This window comes from Moschus berezovskii, chromosome 5 (genome assembly GCF_049115385.1).
Source record: "Moschus berezovskii isolate FMDL1 chromosome 5, NW_MosBer_1.0, whole genome shotgun sequence".
NCBI lineage: Eukaryota > Metazoa > Chordata > Mammalia > Artiodactyla > Moschidae > Moschus > Moschus berezovskii.
The window spans coordinates 98,023,420-98,039,435 of record NC_142464.1 but is presented as its reverse complement, the minus strand read 5'-3'; the positions used below and the strand labels follow the sequence as shown (position 1 = coordinate 98,039,435).

At 38.9% G+C, this 16,016-nt stretch overlaps 1 protein-coding gene across 2 annotated transcripts in view; it reads left to right on the top strand.

The window, feature by feature from the left end:
* The window catches only part of RASSF6 (Ras association domain family member 6), a 70,132-nt gene that overhangs the window by 37,841 nt on the left and 16,275 nt on the right, over positions 1-16,016 (top strand). For both annotated transcript variants that reach the window (XM_088836386.1, XM_055434421.2), the window contains exons 3-5: positions 791-869; positions 5,240-5,379; positions 15,003-15,100. In XM_088836386.1, coding sequence (XP_088692512.1) covers positions 791-869; positions 5,240-5,379; positions 15,003-15,100 — 317 coding nt within the window. The remainder of the gene's footprint in view (positions 1-790; positions 870-5,239; positions 5,380-15,002; positions 15,101-16,016) is intronic.

The window sequence follows — 16,016 nt, the reverse complement described above, 5'->3', positions numbered from 1 at the left end:
ATTGGTGTATATACTCCAGAATTGGTTTCTGTTTTTTTTTTTTTTTTTGGTTGAGTCACATGGCTTGTGGCATCTTAGTTCCCCAACCAGGTATCGAACCTGGGCCCTCAGCAGTGAAAACCTGGAGAATTCTCTTTTACTCTAGAATTTTAGACAAAGAATATTTTTAAATGTCAGTTTGTTACTGTCAGATAAAGAGAATCTATACTTAAATCATGTGGGAAATGACTCCTTCCTTGTTTATCAAGAAAATCTTTCAAAACAGCACATAAATTAGCACAGATTGTATATGCAAAACTATGTGTCTATGGGTTTTTTCCCCCACATAGGGAAGCCAAAGCTTTCATCAGGATCAAAGGGTACTTTCATCATTTCAAAGGATACTGTGACTTAAATAGGTTGAGAACCACTGCTTTAGGTTTTATATTCAATTCAAACTTTTGCAGCCAGTCATTTCTTCATTACAGAAAATATAGAAGAACTTTTAACAAATCAAATTCAACTTGGAAGTTTTTCGTACTTATCTTCACCAAGGGAAAATAACCATCTAAAGGTCAGATTTTGTTTGTTTTACTTTGGTTATTCATTTATGAATTAACACCTTCAACATTTGGTGATGTCCTAAGAAGGTTTCAGCTTTTGATGACTTTCATTAAAATGACAGAATAGTAAAGATTCCATTGAACCATTTCATTCTATCTCATACCTTTATGAGTTGAAAGCATCATTATTGCCTTTTACCATTAAAGAGTCTAAGACTGATTGTAAGTGAATGTAATTTATTTTTCAGGGAACAACTTAATTCTTTACTGAAGACCTATAACATCTTTTACAGGAACCAGAAAAATCTGCATATTTTATATGGACAGGTAAGCTCATCAAACAATGCAATACAGTTTGAAAGTGAAAGTCGTTCAGTCCGACTCTTTGCGACTATACCCCATGGAATTCTCCAGGCCAGAATACTGGAGTGGGTAACCTATCCTTCTCCAGAGCATCTTCCTGACCCAGGAATCGAACTGGGGTCTCCTGCATTGCAGGTGGATTCTTTACCAGCTGAGCTACCAGGGAAACCCCAAAACTATAAGTTTTCTGAGGGTAGGCTATATCTGCTGGATTGCCAGCCAGCACCCAGGAAGGTTTCTGGCACATGAATGTGTGTGTTAGTCATTCAGTCATGCTGTTTTGTGATCCCCGTGACTGTAGCCCGCCAGGCTTCCCTGTCCATGCAATTCTTCAGGCAGGAATACTGGAGTGGGTAAGCCATTTTCTTCTCCAGAGGATATTCCTGGCCCAAGGATCAAATCTGGGTCTCGTGCATTGCAGGCAGATTCTTTACCAGCTGAGCCACCAAAGAAGATTGAGTCACAGGAAAAAAAAAATTCCGCAAAAGTACAGAGAAGTCAGGATAAGTTAGAGTCCGTAATACAAATGGTCTGGGAAAAACAGGTGAATAATTTTAGTTTTAGACTATACTGAAAATCCTAGTCCTGAAACATCTGTAAATTTCGAAGTATTTTTTGGAATGGGCAAACATTTAAAGTAACTTCAATGACATATTTACTTTCTACTTTATAAACAGAGTATGAATATCTTTTGAACAGCAATTCCACTAGAACTCTATGTTACAAATAATTCAGCAAAGTCCTGAATCTAGCAAGCATTTTTAAGGATGCAACTGTTAGGCTACTGTCCCAAGTGACCTTAGATTTTCTTTAATACGTTATTTTCCACAGGTCTCCCCACTCAGTCTTGTATCCTAATGGGACTCACTTCACATTTTAATAATATCTTCCTGGTCCTAAGCGACATTAGAACTGTCTACCTATGTTTAGATCTTCAGATGTGATGGTACAGCACTGACTTTATGCCTCCCTTGCCGTTTGGGACAGAAGGAAATTTATAAGCCTCTTTGGCCTTTGCTAGTGAGCCAAAATGATTTAGTTTGATCAGACATTTCAATTCCCCTCCCAAATGTAATTTTCTACGGAAGAAGGAAGTAGCTAATCCTTTTATAAAGAAATGGGCCTAAGTTTTCTAAATGGCCTAATTTAAAATTATTTCAATATTGTCCTACATCTTAGATCAGTAAAATGCATAACTGTAAAAATATAAACTTTAGGAAAAGATCAAAACTTTAACGAAATTATTTTAGATTGTAATTCAATAGTTTCCATGTTTCCTTTAGGAAAATTTTGAACTTCAGTGTGACAAGCATATGAATTAAGGCATGTCCTTTCTATTCTGTGAATTAGTGCTCAATGTACAAAAGTCATTTGATTTTTTAAAATAAAGTCTTGTGTCTTACATAATTTTTTAAACTGCATAAATTAAAGTATATGGTGAGAATATCAGACTGCTTAATCTTCATCTTTACTTGCTGACAATAAAATTAAAATCCAGAATTTTCCAAGTCTCTGACTTAGTTGTAGTGATGGACACGGTTCAAAAGGGCAGTGCATGGAATAACATCAGCTTTCTTAATCTCTGATTAATTAACGCAATGTCTATTGATTGTTTACAGCACAGCAGACACTGTTCTAAAAACTAGAGACAACAATGAATAAACGAGAGAATGTCCTTACATTTTAGCAGATAGAAAAAAAACAAAAAAGTAAATTGTGTGTTAGAGGTGAACAGGCAGTGGAGGATAGCAAATCAGGGAAAAGGGCTCAGGAATCTAAGTGGATGGATAAAAAAGAATATTTGACCAAAGACTGAAAGATGTCAGGGTGCTAATCTTGCAGAAGTCTGTGGGACATGCATTCTGGGTACAGGCAGCAGTCTAAATCAAGGTCCTGAGCCTGGCTGGTGTAACTGAGGAACAGTTACAGCTGGTGTAACTGAGGAACACTGGGGAAGCCAGTGCGCCAGGAACCTCATGAGAATGGACTGGTAGAGAATAAGGAAGCTAGAGAGCTGAGAAGGAGAGGGAGCTAGAGCATGTGGGGTCTTGTAGATCACTGTGAAGACTTCAGCTTGTGCGTGAATTGAGATGAGAAGCCCCTGAGGTGCTGAGATATGATCTAAAGATTCATTTTAAAAGGATCTCTCTAGCTTAGTAGCATACACAGAGGGACAAGAGAAGAATGAGGTAGGCCACAGAGACAAATAATCTGGCAAACAATGACAATGGCATAGACCAGATTTGTGGTAGTACACATGGTGAGCATAGCCATATCAAGGATATATTTTTAAGGTCAAGCTAATCAGATTGGCTAATGTATTGGATTTGGAGATGTTCAGAATGAAAGAAAGATTAATGGTGACTGTAACAATGTTGATCTGAGCCACTGGAAGAATGGGAGTGATATTTAACAAGATGGGGAAGGCCGGGAAAACAAAATGTTTAGGAGAGAAATTTCAAGAGTTAACTAAGATCATATTAAATTTGACATCAAGTTTGAAAGCTGAAGTTTAGGGGAAAGGTTAAGGTTTGGGCTGGAGATCTAAAATTGAGAGCTACCAGTTTAGAGATGGCATGTAAAGATCATTGAGGTCACCAAGGATATCGGTGTAGATCTACATGAGAAAAGGCCTAATGATTGAGCAATGAGACTACAGAAGTGTAACCAAGCCTTCAGGGATAATTTATGTAGTTCATTTCAAAAGAGATGTTTTCTGAAATTAAAAAATATTCTCATATTCCTTATATGAGAAAACCTCATTGTCTGATTATAGTTGGAGTATTTCTTCTTGAAAGCAAAAATTAGATAACCTCAGATCAGTTATTCTATGAGTTTTTGATATAAGGGATTCATGGAAGTATAATTAGGCCAAGGAAAGTTGTCATACATCAATAACTAACATGGAGGCCCTGCATCATATACTGCCATTTCAGAGAGCAAATTGTGTTTGGTTATTAAGAACTGGGGCTTCCCTGGTGGCTCAGAGGTAAAGAATCTGCCTGCAATGCAGGAAGACCTGAGTTTGATCCCTGGTTCATTCCCTTGGAGGAGGTCATCGCCACCCACTCCAATCTTCTTGCTTGGAGAATACCCATGGACAGAGGAGCCTGGTGGGCTGCAGTCCATAGGATCGCAAGGAGTTGGACAGAACTGAGAGACTAAGCACAGCACACAGCACATTAAGAACTGATAAGTGGCTGACCTCACAATAATCTGAAATGTGGACTCAAAAGTGGGAAAAAGAGCAAAACTTTGTTTCAGGAGTGACTCCAAAGTAGGTTTATCAGCCAAAGAAATAATAAGCAACACATTTACTAAGCACTTTAAATATCGGCCCCTATGATTCGGGGACTGTTATAATTTAATTCTTCAGAAGAAGCAGCCCAGGTTTAAAGGTGTTTGACATTTTATCCAAAAGCATACAGCTAAGAAGTAGCAGAGTCACACTTCAAACACAGGGCTATCTGATTCTGCCGTCTAGAGTCTTCATTACACATTCAAATAGGAACTGAGTCACTTATGTTTTCTAATAATTGATTTTTCATAATAACAAGTAGCTATTGGATGTTATAGTAGTTATTGAATAGATGAAATATCTTTCTATTTTTCAAATTTATTATAATAATATAACTCTAATAAGAGACTTTTGCATATGCAAGAGAGAAATGGATTAGAAAATGCATTCTATGTGAATGTGCTTAGATATTAATATTTACATTCAGAGAAGAAGTAAGTGTTCAATCCTGTTTACTAGTTTTTCTTTGTTTGCATGTAATTTCCTTCTTTTATTATATTTCCAACTTAAAAGAGATTAAGTGCTATTGATTTTTTCAAAAATATTATGTCAAGCATTTTACACTTTTTTATATACATTATTTCACTTTTTCTGCATAATAAGTGTGTGAGCTGAATTTTTCCTCTTCAGAAATGAGAAAACAACCACTAAACTGATCAGTGCTGTTCATATTTCTACCGTAGTACAGATTTTAATTGTGCTTTAATTTTAAGCTAAATAGAATTCGAGAATTAAACTTTCACTTAATTGAAGAATCTAGAGTTCAGAAAACATTTTAGCATAATGTGCCCTCTGGTGGGCATGTCATCACCATTATGACTTACTTTGCTGGTTGTCACTGTTTTTAAAAATAAAAGAATGTTTCAGAAATAGGATTGTTCTGTAGATAATTTTAAAAGCCAAATAATCCCACCTGGGAATTTTTTTTTACCTGTCAGGATGTCTTACAGACTTAATTTCTACACTTTCAGTTAAAACATTTACCTTCTATAAATAATACAAAAGCAATGTTTGAGATGGTTGGCTTCTTCCCTAGACTGAAGATGGTAAGCTGATTGTTGAAGGAACGTTGGACATTTTCTGGGGAGTAAAACGGCCTATCCAGCTGAAAATACAAGATGAGAAACAAATCCCTTCTTTCAGCGTGCTGGAGTCACCAGAAGCTTTTTCCAAAAGGTGAGCTAGCTTTCATGGTTTTACTTCCTTAGAAAATGATCTTCATAATTATCTTTCTTGTGTGCACTCTTGAAGATAAAAGCTGTAAAGCTTATATCCAACCTCATTTAATCCCCCAGCAACTCTAGAAAGTAGGTGTTCAGAAACCAGGGCTCTGAGAGGTTAGGTGGTTTGCCATCTAACTGGATGGTAACCAGTTACCAACAGATGGTAACTGGTAACCAGCAGAGCTGGACTGGACCTCAGGTCTGTGGGCACAAGAGTCTGTGCCCTTGACCTCTCTGCTGTAGTCCTTCTCTTCTGGGAGCCTGCATTCTTTTGCTAGAATAGATAAGAGATACAGGCAAGATTTCATTAGCCCTATGCTTATCAGCAAAAAGGAGGATGAAATTTAAATTTCCCCTTTTCATGGAACAAAGGGCTTTTCCTGCTTTCTGGAAAGGAGACTTATGTACCATCTGATTGCTGTGTCCTTTTAAATAGGATCAGGACACAGTACAGGTGAAGTACAATACATGCTCGAAACAGTTCCCTGTGCAGGTTTATGCAACTGTACCTTGAAGACATAAGTAGTTGATAGATATTTTCATTATCCTTTACAATGTTTAGGCTTCCCTGGTAGCTCAGACAGTAAAGAATTTGCCTGCAATACAGGGGACCCAAGTTCTATCCCTGTGTTGGGATGATCTCCTGGAGAAGGGAATGGTAACCTACTCCAGTATTCTTACTTGAAGAACATCAAGTCAGAGGAGCCTGGCGGGCTACAGTCTTCAGGATTGCAATGAATTGGATACGACTGACCAACTAACACACATATAAATCTTGTTTTCTTCTTCCCTCCCTCCCTTTCTACCTTCATTTTCAATCGTTGGCTTTCTAATGCTTCTTTCTTTTATATATTCATGGAGATATCAGTCCTTCTCTTCCATGCATAACTAGATGAGCTGGAGTTCCAGCAGGACAGAGGATAGAAAAAGAGCAGCCAGGACTTTTTCCTCAGTCTGACCTTTGGCCATAACCAAGGTGATACCATATCACCTTCAGGGAAGCCCTACTTTTTCCTTGGAGAGACACAGAAGTCCCACCAGTTGCACCTTGCCAGTCTTTCTCAAATGTTATGCTCCCATAATTCTGAACATTTTGTAATTGCCTACACATGTCATGTAGTCTCTTACTTCCCTGACTCTGCCAAGAAACCTACCTGCTTCTCAATATCCTACTTGCTAGACTCTTCAACCCGTCTTTTAAGATTCAGGTCGGTAACATTTTCTCCAGAAAGCCTTTTCTGACCCTTCAGTCTGTAGTAGGTGCACTGACAACTTTTCTATGTCACTTTCAGAGCACACTGTTAATTGAATTGTCATATACGTGCCTCCCCCTCTAGTCTATGAGCTCCTCATGGGTAAGGAGCATGCCTTACTCATCTTTATCCCCACGCTCAGCAGTGAGCCAGCACAAAGACAGGACTCAAAATATAGTATTGAATGAAACCCTCAGAATCCTGGTGGTTAAATACCTCTGCTCTGCTGTGTGAACTTTCTCTCCATCTACCACTTCTGATTAGTGTCCCATCCAAGCTATCAAAGGACAAAGAGTCCAGCACTTTTGAAACAGCAGAAGAGAAACCACAGACTTAGACAACCTGATGAAATCCTGTATCCTTCACTTTCAGGTACTAAGTGATTGATGGGCTGGTGGTTCTAAATGACTAGGAACATCATTTAAAAGTAGAAATTACCCTGGGTCCTACTTTTAGGAAACTATATGAGATATGAATTTGGCAAAATTAGCTATCATTCTTCATATTGCCTAAGAACTCATTGCAAAGTTCTCTGAGCAGTCAGCTCCTTTTGATGCATTTTAATTAGTTGAATCATGAAAACTTAATTAGTATGAGACATTAAGGGGAGATGTGAAGGAAATGCAGTAAGCTACCTAAATTATCACATTAAGCTATCATGATTTTGAATATGCATCCCAAGATATATTTTTTAATTTTCCAAATTAAAATTCAAAACACTTATTCCTAGAAACCCTGAACTTGAGGATGAGTTTCAAGAGCCCAAGTAGACAAGGTATATTAATGCCTTTCCATATTCTATGGAAGATTATAAATGAATATTCTCATGAGTTGCCTTCCTTAAAATCCATTTGCCTTTTTCATTATTTATCAGAATAATGCTGTGAACCAAAGATAAATTATCTCCTTTAGGGACTTCCCTGGCAGTCTGGTGGTTAAGACTCTGCGCTTCCTATGCAGGGGGCATGGGTTCAATCCCGGCTGGGGAACTACTATCCCATATGCTGTGTGGCGTGACCAGAAAAAAAAAAAATCTATGTCTTTTTGTTTCAAGTTGAGAAAGACTATCCTTGAAAACTTTGCTTGCTCTTTACCACAGTAATGCAACTTACTGGGAGAATATTTGAAGTGCATATTTGCAGGATATCAGATTTTTCTGGTGAGTAAAAATTGTCAGAAAATGACCCCACTCCTATCCCACAAAAGAGCAAGATTAGATTCAATTGATTCTATTGTGATTAATTATCCAAGAAGCCTTTGTGAGAACCAGCTGAACAGTTAGCCAGAATATGCAGCACAATTTGGAATAGCTGTTCCTTGACCTCTTGTTCCCTAGTGGGATGCAGTCCCACCTAAAGTATTATGTGTGTGTGAGTGCTGAGTCACTCAGTTGTGTCCAACTCTTTGTGACCCTATGGACCACAGCCCACCAGGCTCCTCTGTCCATAGGATTCTCCAGGCAAGAATACTGGAGTGGGTTGCCATGTCCTCCTCCAGGGGATCTTCCTGACCCAGGGATCGAACCTGTGTCTCTTAAGTCTCTTCCATTTGCAGGCAGGTTCCTTACCACTAGCACCGCCTTGGAAGTCCCTAAAGTATTACACTTTGTTTCAATTCAGTTCTAGACACCCTCACTCTGGTTGCCATCCTTTCGGTGGTATTATTTAAATTTTGAATCTTGAGTGAAATTGTGTAAGGAATTGGACTATCACTACTCACTCCCTAAGAATTTTCATTGCTCACTTTCCCATACTGGGTTTCTGTGGGCAGAACTTACACCTCTGTTCTCTCAGATTCACAGACTTAATATCTCCAGTGGTTGGATGTGGTACAAAAGATGTGAAAGTTGTGTACTCAGCTGCAGGAAGGGCTATAATCTTTTCTTTCAACTCACTTTGGAGGGAATAAAGCTACTTTGTTTACATTATCTTTGAAATGAGTCACACTTAATCAGCTTAATGGGAGTGGTAACAATTTAAAAATGAATCAGTTTGAGCTGTGACCACTTGTGATCCTTTATGGAAACACTTCCGTGGGCAGTACTTTGATATCTCATAACTTGTCCAAGTATTTTGTTTTGGAAGTTTTTTGTAAAACAACCTGACTGAGGTTATGTTTGCTGGCACCAGTTTCCCTTTCTGTTTTCAATGTCTTTCCAAAGTGTGCTTTGACATGCTTTGGACAAGTCATGGCAGAATGGCGTAAAGAGCAGAAACTGGACAGATGTCCATCGATAGTGTTTTTCCTTTCTTACCATGTGGGTAGAGAAGTGACCACATTCAATTTGTCTATCAGATTTTGACCTTTTTATTTTGCAGCTCATTAGAATACTTCCCACAGTTTAAATTTGCTAATGGTATATATCCTGAAACTTGGTCAGAACAAGGCTGACATGCCCATGCTTGGACAACTTAAACGATCTGATGTTACACAGAGGCTAATAGAGTTTTGCCAAGAGAATACACTGGTCAGAGCAAACACCCTCTTTCAACAACAAAAGAGAAGACTCTACACATGGACATAACCAGATGGTCAACACCGAAATCAGATTGATTATATTCTTTGCAGCCAAAGATGGATAAGTTCTATACAGTTAGCAAAAACAAGACCAGGAGCTGACTGTGGCTCATTTCACGAACTCCTTATTACCACATTCAGACTTAAATTGAAGAAAGTAGGGAAAACCACTAGACCATTCAGATATGACCTAAATCAAATCCCTTATGATTATACAGTGGAAGTGACAAATATATTTAAGGGACTAGATCTGATAGAGTGCCTGATGAACTCTGGGCGGAGGTTTGTGACATTGTACGGGAGACAGGGACCAAGACCATCCCCATGGAAAAGAAATGAAAAAAAGCAAAATGGCTGTCTGAGGAGGCCTTACAAATAGCTGTGAAAAGAAGAGAAGCAAAAAGCAAAGGAGAAAAGGAAAGATATAAGCATCTGAATGCAGAGTTCCAAAGAATAGCAAGGAGAGATAAGAAAGCCTTCCTCAGTGATCAATGCAAAGAAATAGAGGAAAACAACAGAATAGGAAAGACTAGAGAGCTCTTCAAGAAAATTAGAGATACCAGGGGAACATTTCATGCAAAGATGGGCTCGATAAAGGAAGAAATGGTATGAACCTAACAGAAGCAGAAGATATTAAGAAGAGGTGGCAAGAATACACAGAAGAACTGTACAAAAAAGATCTTCATGACCAAGATAATCACGATGGTGTGATCACTGACCTAGAGCCAGACATCTTGGAATGTGAAGTCAAGTGGGCCTTAAAAAGCATCACTACGAACAAAGCTAGTGGAGGTGATAGAATTCCAGTTGAATTATTTCAAATCCTGGAAGATGATGCTGTGAAAGTGCTGAACTCAATATGCCAGCAAATTTGGAAAACGCAGCAGTGGCCACAGGACTGGAAAAGGTCAGTCTTCATTTCAATCCCAAAGAAAGGCAATGCCAAAGAATGATCAAACTACCGCACAATTGCACTCACACATGCTAGCAATGTAACGCTCAAAATTCTCCAAGTCAGGCTTCAGCAATACATGAACTGTGAACTTTCAGATGTTCAAGCTGGTTTTAGAAAAGGCAGAGGCACTAGAGATCAAATTGCCAACATCCGCTGGATCATAGAGAAAGCAAGAGAGTTCCAGAAAAACATCTATTTCTGTTTCGTTGACTACGCCAAAGCCTTTGACTGTGTGGATCACAATAACCTGTGGAAAATTCTGAAAGAGATGGGAATACCAGACCACCTGACCTGCCTCTTGAGAAACCAGTATGCAGGTCAGGAAGCAACAGTTAGAACTGGACATGGAACAACAGACTGGTTCCAAATAGGAAAAGGAGTACGTCAAGGTTGTATATTGTCACCCTGCTTATTTAACTTATTTGCAGAGTGCATCATGAGGAACGCTGGGCTGGAAGAAGCACAAGCTGGAATCAAGATTGCCGGGAGAAATATCAATAACCTCAGATATGCAGATGACACCACCCTTATGGCAGAAAGTGAAGAGGAACTCAAAAACCTCTTGATGAAAGTGAAAGAGGAGAGTGAAAAGGTTGGCTTGAAGCTCAACATTCAGAAAACGAAGATCATGGCATCTGGTCCCATCACTTCATGGGAAATAGATGGGGAGACAGTGGAACAGTGTCAGACTTTATTTTTTTGGACTCCAAAATCACTGCAGATGCTGATTGCAGCCATGAAATTAAAAGACGCTTGCTCCTTGGAAGGAAAGTTATGACCAACCTAGATAGCATATTAAAAAGCAGAGACATTACTTTGCCAACAAAGGTCCATCTAGTTGAGGCTATGGTTTTTCCCGTGGTCATGTATGGATGTGAGAGTTGGACTGTGAAGAAAGCTGATCGCCAAAGAATTGATGTTTTTGAACTCTGGTGTTGAAGACTCTTGAGAGTCCCTTGTACTGCAAGGAGATCCAACCAGTCCATTCTAAAGGAGATCAATCCTGGGTGTTCATTGGAAGGACTGATGCTAAAGCTGAAATTCCAATACTTTGGCCACCTCGTGCGAAGAGTTGACTCACTGGAAAAGACTCTGAATCTGGGAGTTATTGGGGGTGGGAGGAGAAGGGGATGACAGAGAATGAGATGGCTGGATGGTGTCACTGGCTCAATGGAGGTGGGTTTGAGTGAGTTCCGGGAGTTGGAGGCCTGGCATGCTGTGATTCATGGGGTCGCAAAGAGTCGGACACAACTGAGCGACTGAACTGAACTGAAAGTTCCACCAGTTTTCTTTAGAAAACTTTGGGTCACTGCATTCAAACTTAGTCATGTGCACAAGTATATATGGAGACACTTCCAATTACATACTCTAGAGCTGAAAAGGGATAGGCTGGGGTTGGTAATCTGGGGGTGGAGGTGCTTGTTTTTGTTAATATGGTATAGAAGAAAAGCGGCCAAACACTGGCTACATTAAGCCATGTTTGTTCCTCTGTATTTGTGTGACATCACTGGGCTGAGAGAAGGTGAGGACAGCTGTCAGGTTGGGTAGGACGACCGAGAATTTATAGCACATCACGGTTCTGGCATGCTTGGGCTCTCTTGTCTTCCCCCACGGGAGACAGCATTGGGTTGCTTTGACTCTTCGGTTTCTATTTTCACTGTTATTCTGTTTCTTTCCATGATTAACCCACTCCAGTATTCTTGCCTGGAGAATTCCATGGGCAGAGGAGCCTGGTAGGCTACAGTCCGCAGGATCTCAAAGAGTTGGACACAACTGAGCGACTAACACTCACTTTCAACACTCTCTATGATAATCACATCCGCCTTTTTAAATTAATCTTCTATACATTGATAATTTTGTCTATCAAAATAATAACTAGAAAAGGGAACCTTCCTATACTGCTGGTGGGATTGTACATTGGTACAGCCACTATGGAGAACAGTATGGAATTTCCTTAAAAAACTAAAAACAGAGCCTCTATATGATCCTGCAATCCCACTTCTGAGCATATATCTGGAAAAGATGAAAACAATAATTTGAAAAGATGCATGCACCCCAGTGTTCAGAGCAACTCTATTTACAATAGCCAAGACCTGGAAGCAACCTAAATGTCTGTTGACAAATGAATGAAGATGATGTAGTATATATATACATACAATGGAATATTATTCATCCATAAAAAGAATGAAATAATTTCACTTACAGGAACATGGATGGACTTGAAGAATATCACACTACATGAAGTCAAAGGCAAATATCACAAATATCATTTACATGTGGAATCTTAAAAATGACGCAAGTAAACTTATTTATGGAACAGAAACAGATGCAGAAAACAAACTTTTGGCTACCAAATGGAATAGTGCAGAGAGGGATAAATTAGGAGTTTGGGATTAACAGATACACACTGCTGCTGCTAAGTCACTTCAGTCGTGTCCGACTCTGTGTGACCCCATAGACGGAAGCCCACCAGGCTCCCCCGTCCCTGGGATTCTCCAGGCAAGAACACTGGAGTGGGTTGCCAGTTTCTTCTCCAATGTGTGAAAGTGAAAAGTGAAAGTGAAGTCGCTCAGTCGTGTCCGACCCCCAGCGACCCCACAGACTGCAGCCTACCAGGCTCCTCCATCCATGGGATTTTCTAGGCAATAGTACTGGAATGGCTTGCCATTGCCTTCTCCGCAGATACACACTATTGTATGTAAAATAGATAAACAAGGACCTACCATATATGTTGGAAGGACTGATGCTAAAGCTGAAACTCCAATACTTTGGCCACCTCATGCGATGAGTTGACTCACTGGAAAAGACTCTGATGCTGGGAAAGGTTGGGGGCGGGAGGAGAAGGAGAAGACGGAGAATGAGATGGCTGGATGGCATCACCGACTCGATGGACATGAGTTTGAGTGAACTCCGGGAGTTGGTGATGGACAGGGAGGCCTGGCATGCTGTGATTCATGGGGTCGCGGAGAGTCGGACACGACTGAGTGACTGAACTGAACTGAACTGAACCATATAGCACAGGGAATTATATTCATATCATCTAACAACTTATAATGGAAAAGAATCTGAGAAAGAAATATATATACATATACACCCAGTCCATTCTAAGGGAGTTCGATCCTGGGTGTTCATTGGAAGGACTGATGCTAAAGCTGACACTGCAATACTTTGGCTACCTCATGCGACGAGTTGACTCACTGGAAAAGACTCTGATGCTGGGAAGGGTTGGGGGCGGGAGGAGAAGGGGACGACCGAGGATGAGATGGCTGGATGGCATCAACGACTCTGTGGACTTGAGTCTGAGTGAGTTCCGGGAGTTGGTGATGGACAGGGAGGCCTGGCGTGCTGTGATTCATGGGGTCGCGGAGAGTCAGACACGACTGAGCGACTGAACTGAACTGATACACACGTATATCTTAACCACTTTGCTGTACACTTAAAACATTGTAAATGAGCTATACTTCAATTTAAAAAAAGTAAAAGGAAGAATAACTAGGGTCTGAGTCAAGGCCAGAATTGTTCTCCTTTGAGTTAAAGTTACTAAGTAAAGTTATTGGACTTCTAGGATATTTGTTTTGACTGGCTATATCCTAGATGGTAGAGCTTAATGGAAAATTAATAAACCAGTATATTAGGATTATCTTATCTGTATCACAAGGCTATTGTTGTGAGACTCAAATGATATAGAAGTTGTAAAAAGACTTCAAAGGAATTCAAAGGTCAAAGAAGAAAAGGATCATGTTTATTCGTATTTACCACCATTCGCATGAATAAGCACTTATGTTGTTGTTGCTACCAGTGACATTTGGGTAGAATTGTCACAAACTCCCTACAGGTGAATATTTTTTGGCCATAAGGAAAACAAACATTGGAAGAGACTTAGTAAGAGCTAAGACTAGTCCCAGATACAAAAGTTATCTATTAACCTAGAGAGATCTAGGAATACCTTGGATCCCTAATGGCTCCAGACCCATCATGAAATAGATATAGATGATGGGGACTGTAATGAGGATGACAATGAAGATGAAGATGACCATGGTTGTTTTTTAACACATATTGGGTGCTTACTGTGTACTGGGCTCTTTTTCAAGGATTTTACATAAATTAACTCTTTTAATCTTCTCAACAGTCCTGTCCTACCTCACTCTATGTTCATCCCCATTTTACAGGTGAGAATACTAATGCACAGAGAAAATAAGTAACTTATTTAAAGCCAGAAAGAAAATAAAAAATGAGCCTTGGTCCAACTGGCAAAGATAAGCAGTTGCCCAGTTTTATTTATTCTGGCCTTTAGAATGCACTGCAAATTAATAGTATACTTTATAAGTCATGATGTCCCAGAAAAGGAATCTTTCCCAGAGTTTTTCCTGCTTTATAAATTGCATTCTTTGTAGTGCTCAAAGGTCTTAAAGATAGGTTTTATATCTTATTATACTGGAATCACTTTACCTTAAAATGCTTTGAATACAATAGGAGCTCAATGTAAGCTAGAATACACACTTTTGTATCTAAACTCACTGAAGAGCATAGTGAGGTATCTGTATAAGAATGGATTCTGTTGGTTTCTACACATTCCGTACATTTTATAGAATCTATGCAATTTTGTGTTTCAGTATGTAATTAAAATATTGTGTCAGAACATGCTAAGAATCAGTACAAGAATTAATTAAAATGCATGTTGACTACTCTGGTATAGATATAGTTTTAATAATATAAAAATTGTTATAATTTAGGCTGGTGTATCTACCCACAATGGTCCATGGTACTATATTAATACTGTAAATCTGGAAACCATCATAGGCCCTTTGATAAATAGAATTGATATCACTTACACAATTTATTACTTTTCAGGGGAATGACACGCTGGGGAGAATTTGATGATCTTTATCGCATTAGTGACTTGGACAGGGATCAGATTCCAGTGTCTGGAGGAACAGGTTCCCAGGAAGGTCAGTATCAAACTCTTATTAATGAGGAGACTTTTTAAGCTAATATAATGCATAAATCCTAAATGTTTCTCTGAAATAAAACATTTTATATACCATTACTTATTAAACTCTCATATTTTAAAAATGTGTCTTAGGAGCATACCAACTTAAGTCACTATAGTGCTCATATGATGTTTAAGACACTTACTTTGCTATATAAAAGCATTATTTTAAAAAAGTGTATTAAGTCACTTAGCTTTATTAGATTAGGGAGAACTAATGGTTTGAATAAAGTTTTTCATACATAAAATTTTTCAATATTTCCCCCCAAGGATTAGAATCATTTATAACACTCAGTAGTTTTTTATGTTAAGACCAAGCCCTTCAGGTTGAGTTCTACATCTTTTGAGAAGCTAAACATTTTAGTTAATATGACCTGGCTTCTCAGAGGCATATATGCTGGGTTTGCTATATTTGATAGGGTTGTTTTAAGCATTTATATGGCTGAGTTGCTCTGCTGTGTACCTTAAATTATCACAACATTGTTAATTGGCTATATTCCAATATAAAATAACAAGTTTAAAACAAGAGAGAGAAATCTACTTAAACATCAAGTGAGTTCATATCAAATTTGACAAACCAATGGAAAATGCCAGTTCCTATGACCTGTGACATCAGTAATCATAACAATGATGATATAATACTATTAGTTTTCTGTCATTTACTGAGACAGGCATGCTATCTTGTATTTTACATGGATTTTCATTTTTGTATGGTATATAGAGGTCTAAGGAGGAGCTGATGGCTGAGACTGGAGTGGGGTTCACATTTGTGGAATGGTGATATTACCAAGCTGATTTCAGAGTGAACAAGGGTATCGTGCTGGCATTATTTTCATGAAGCTACCAGCAACTTCCAATGTATAACTAATTTTTTT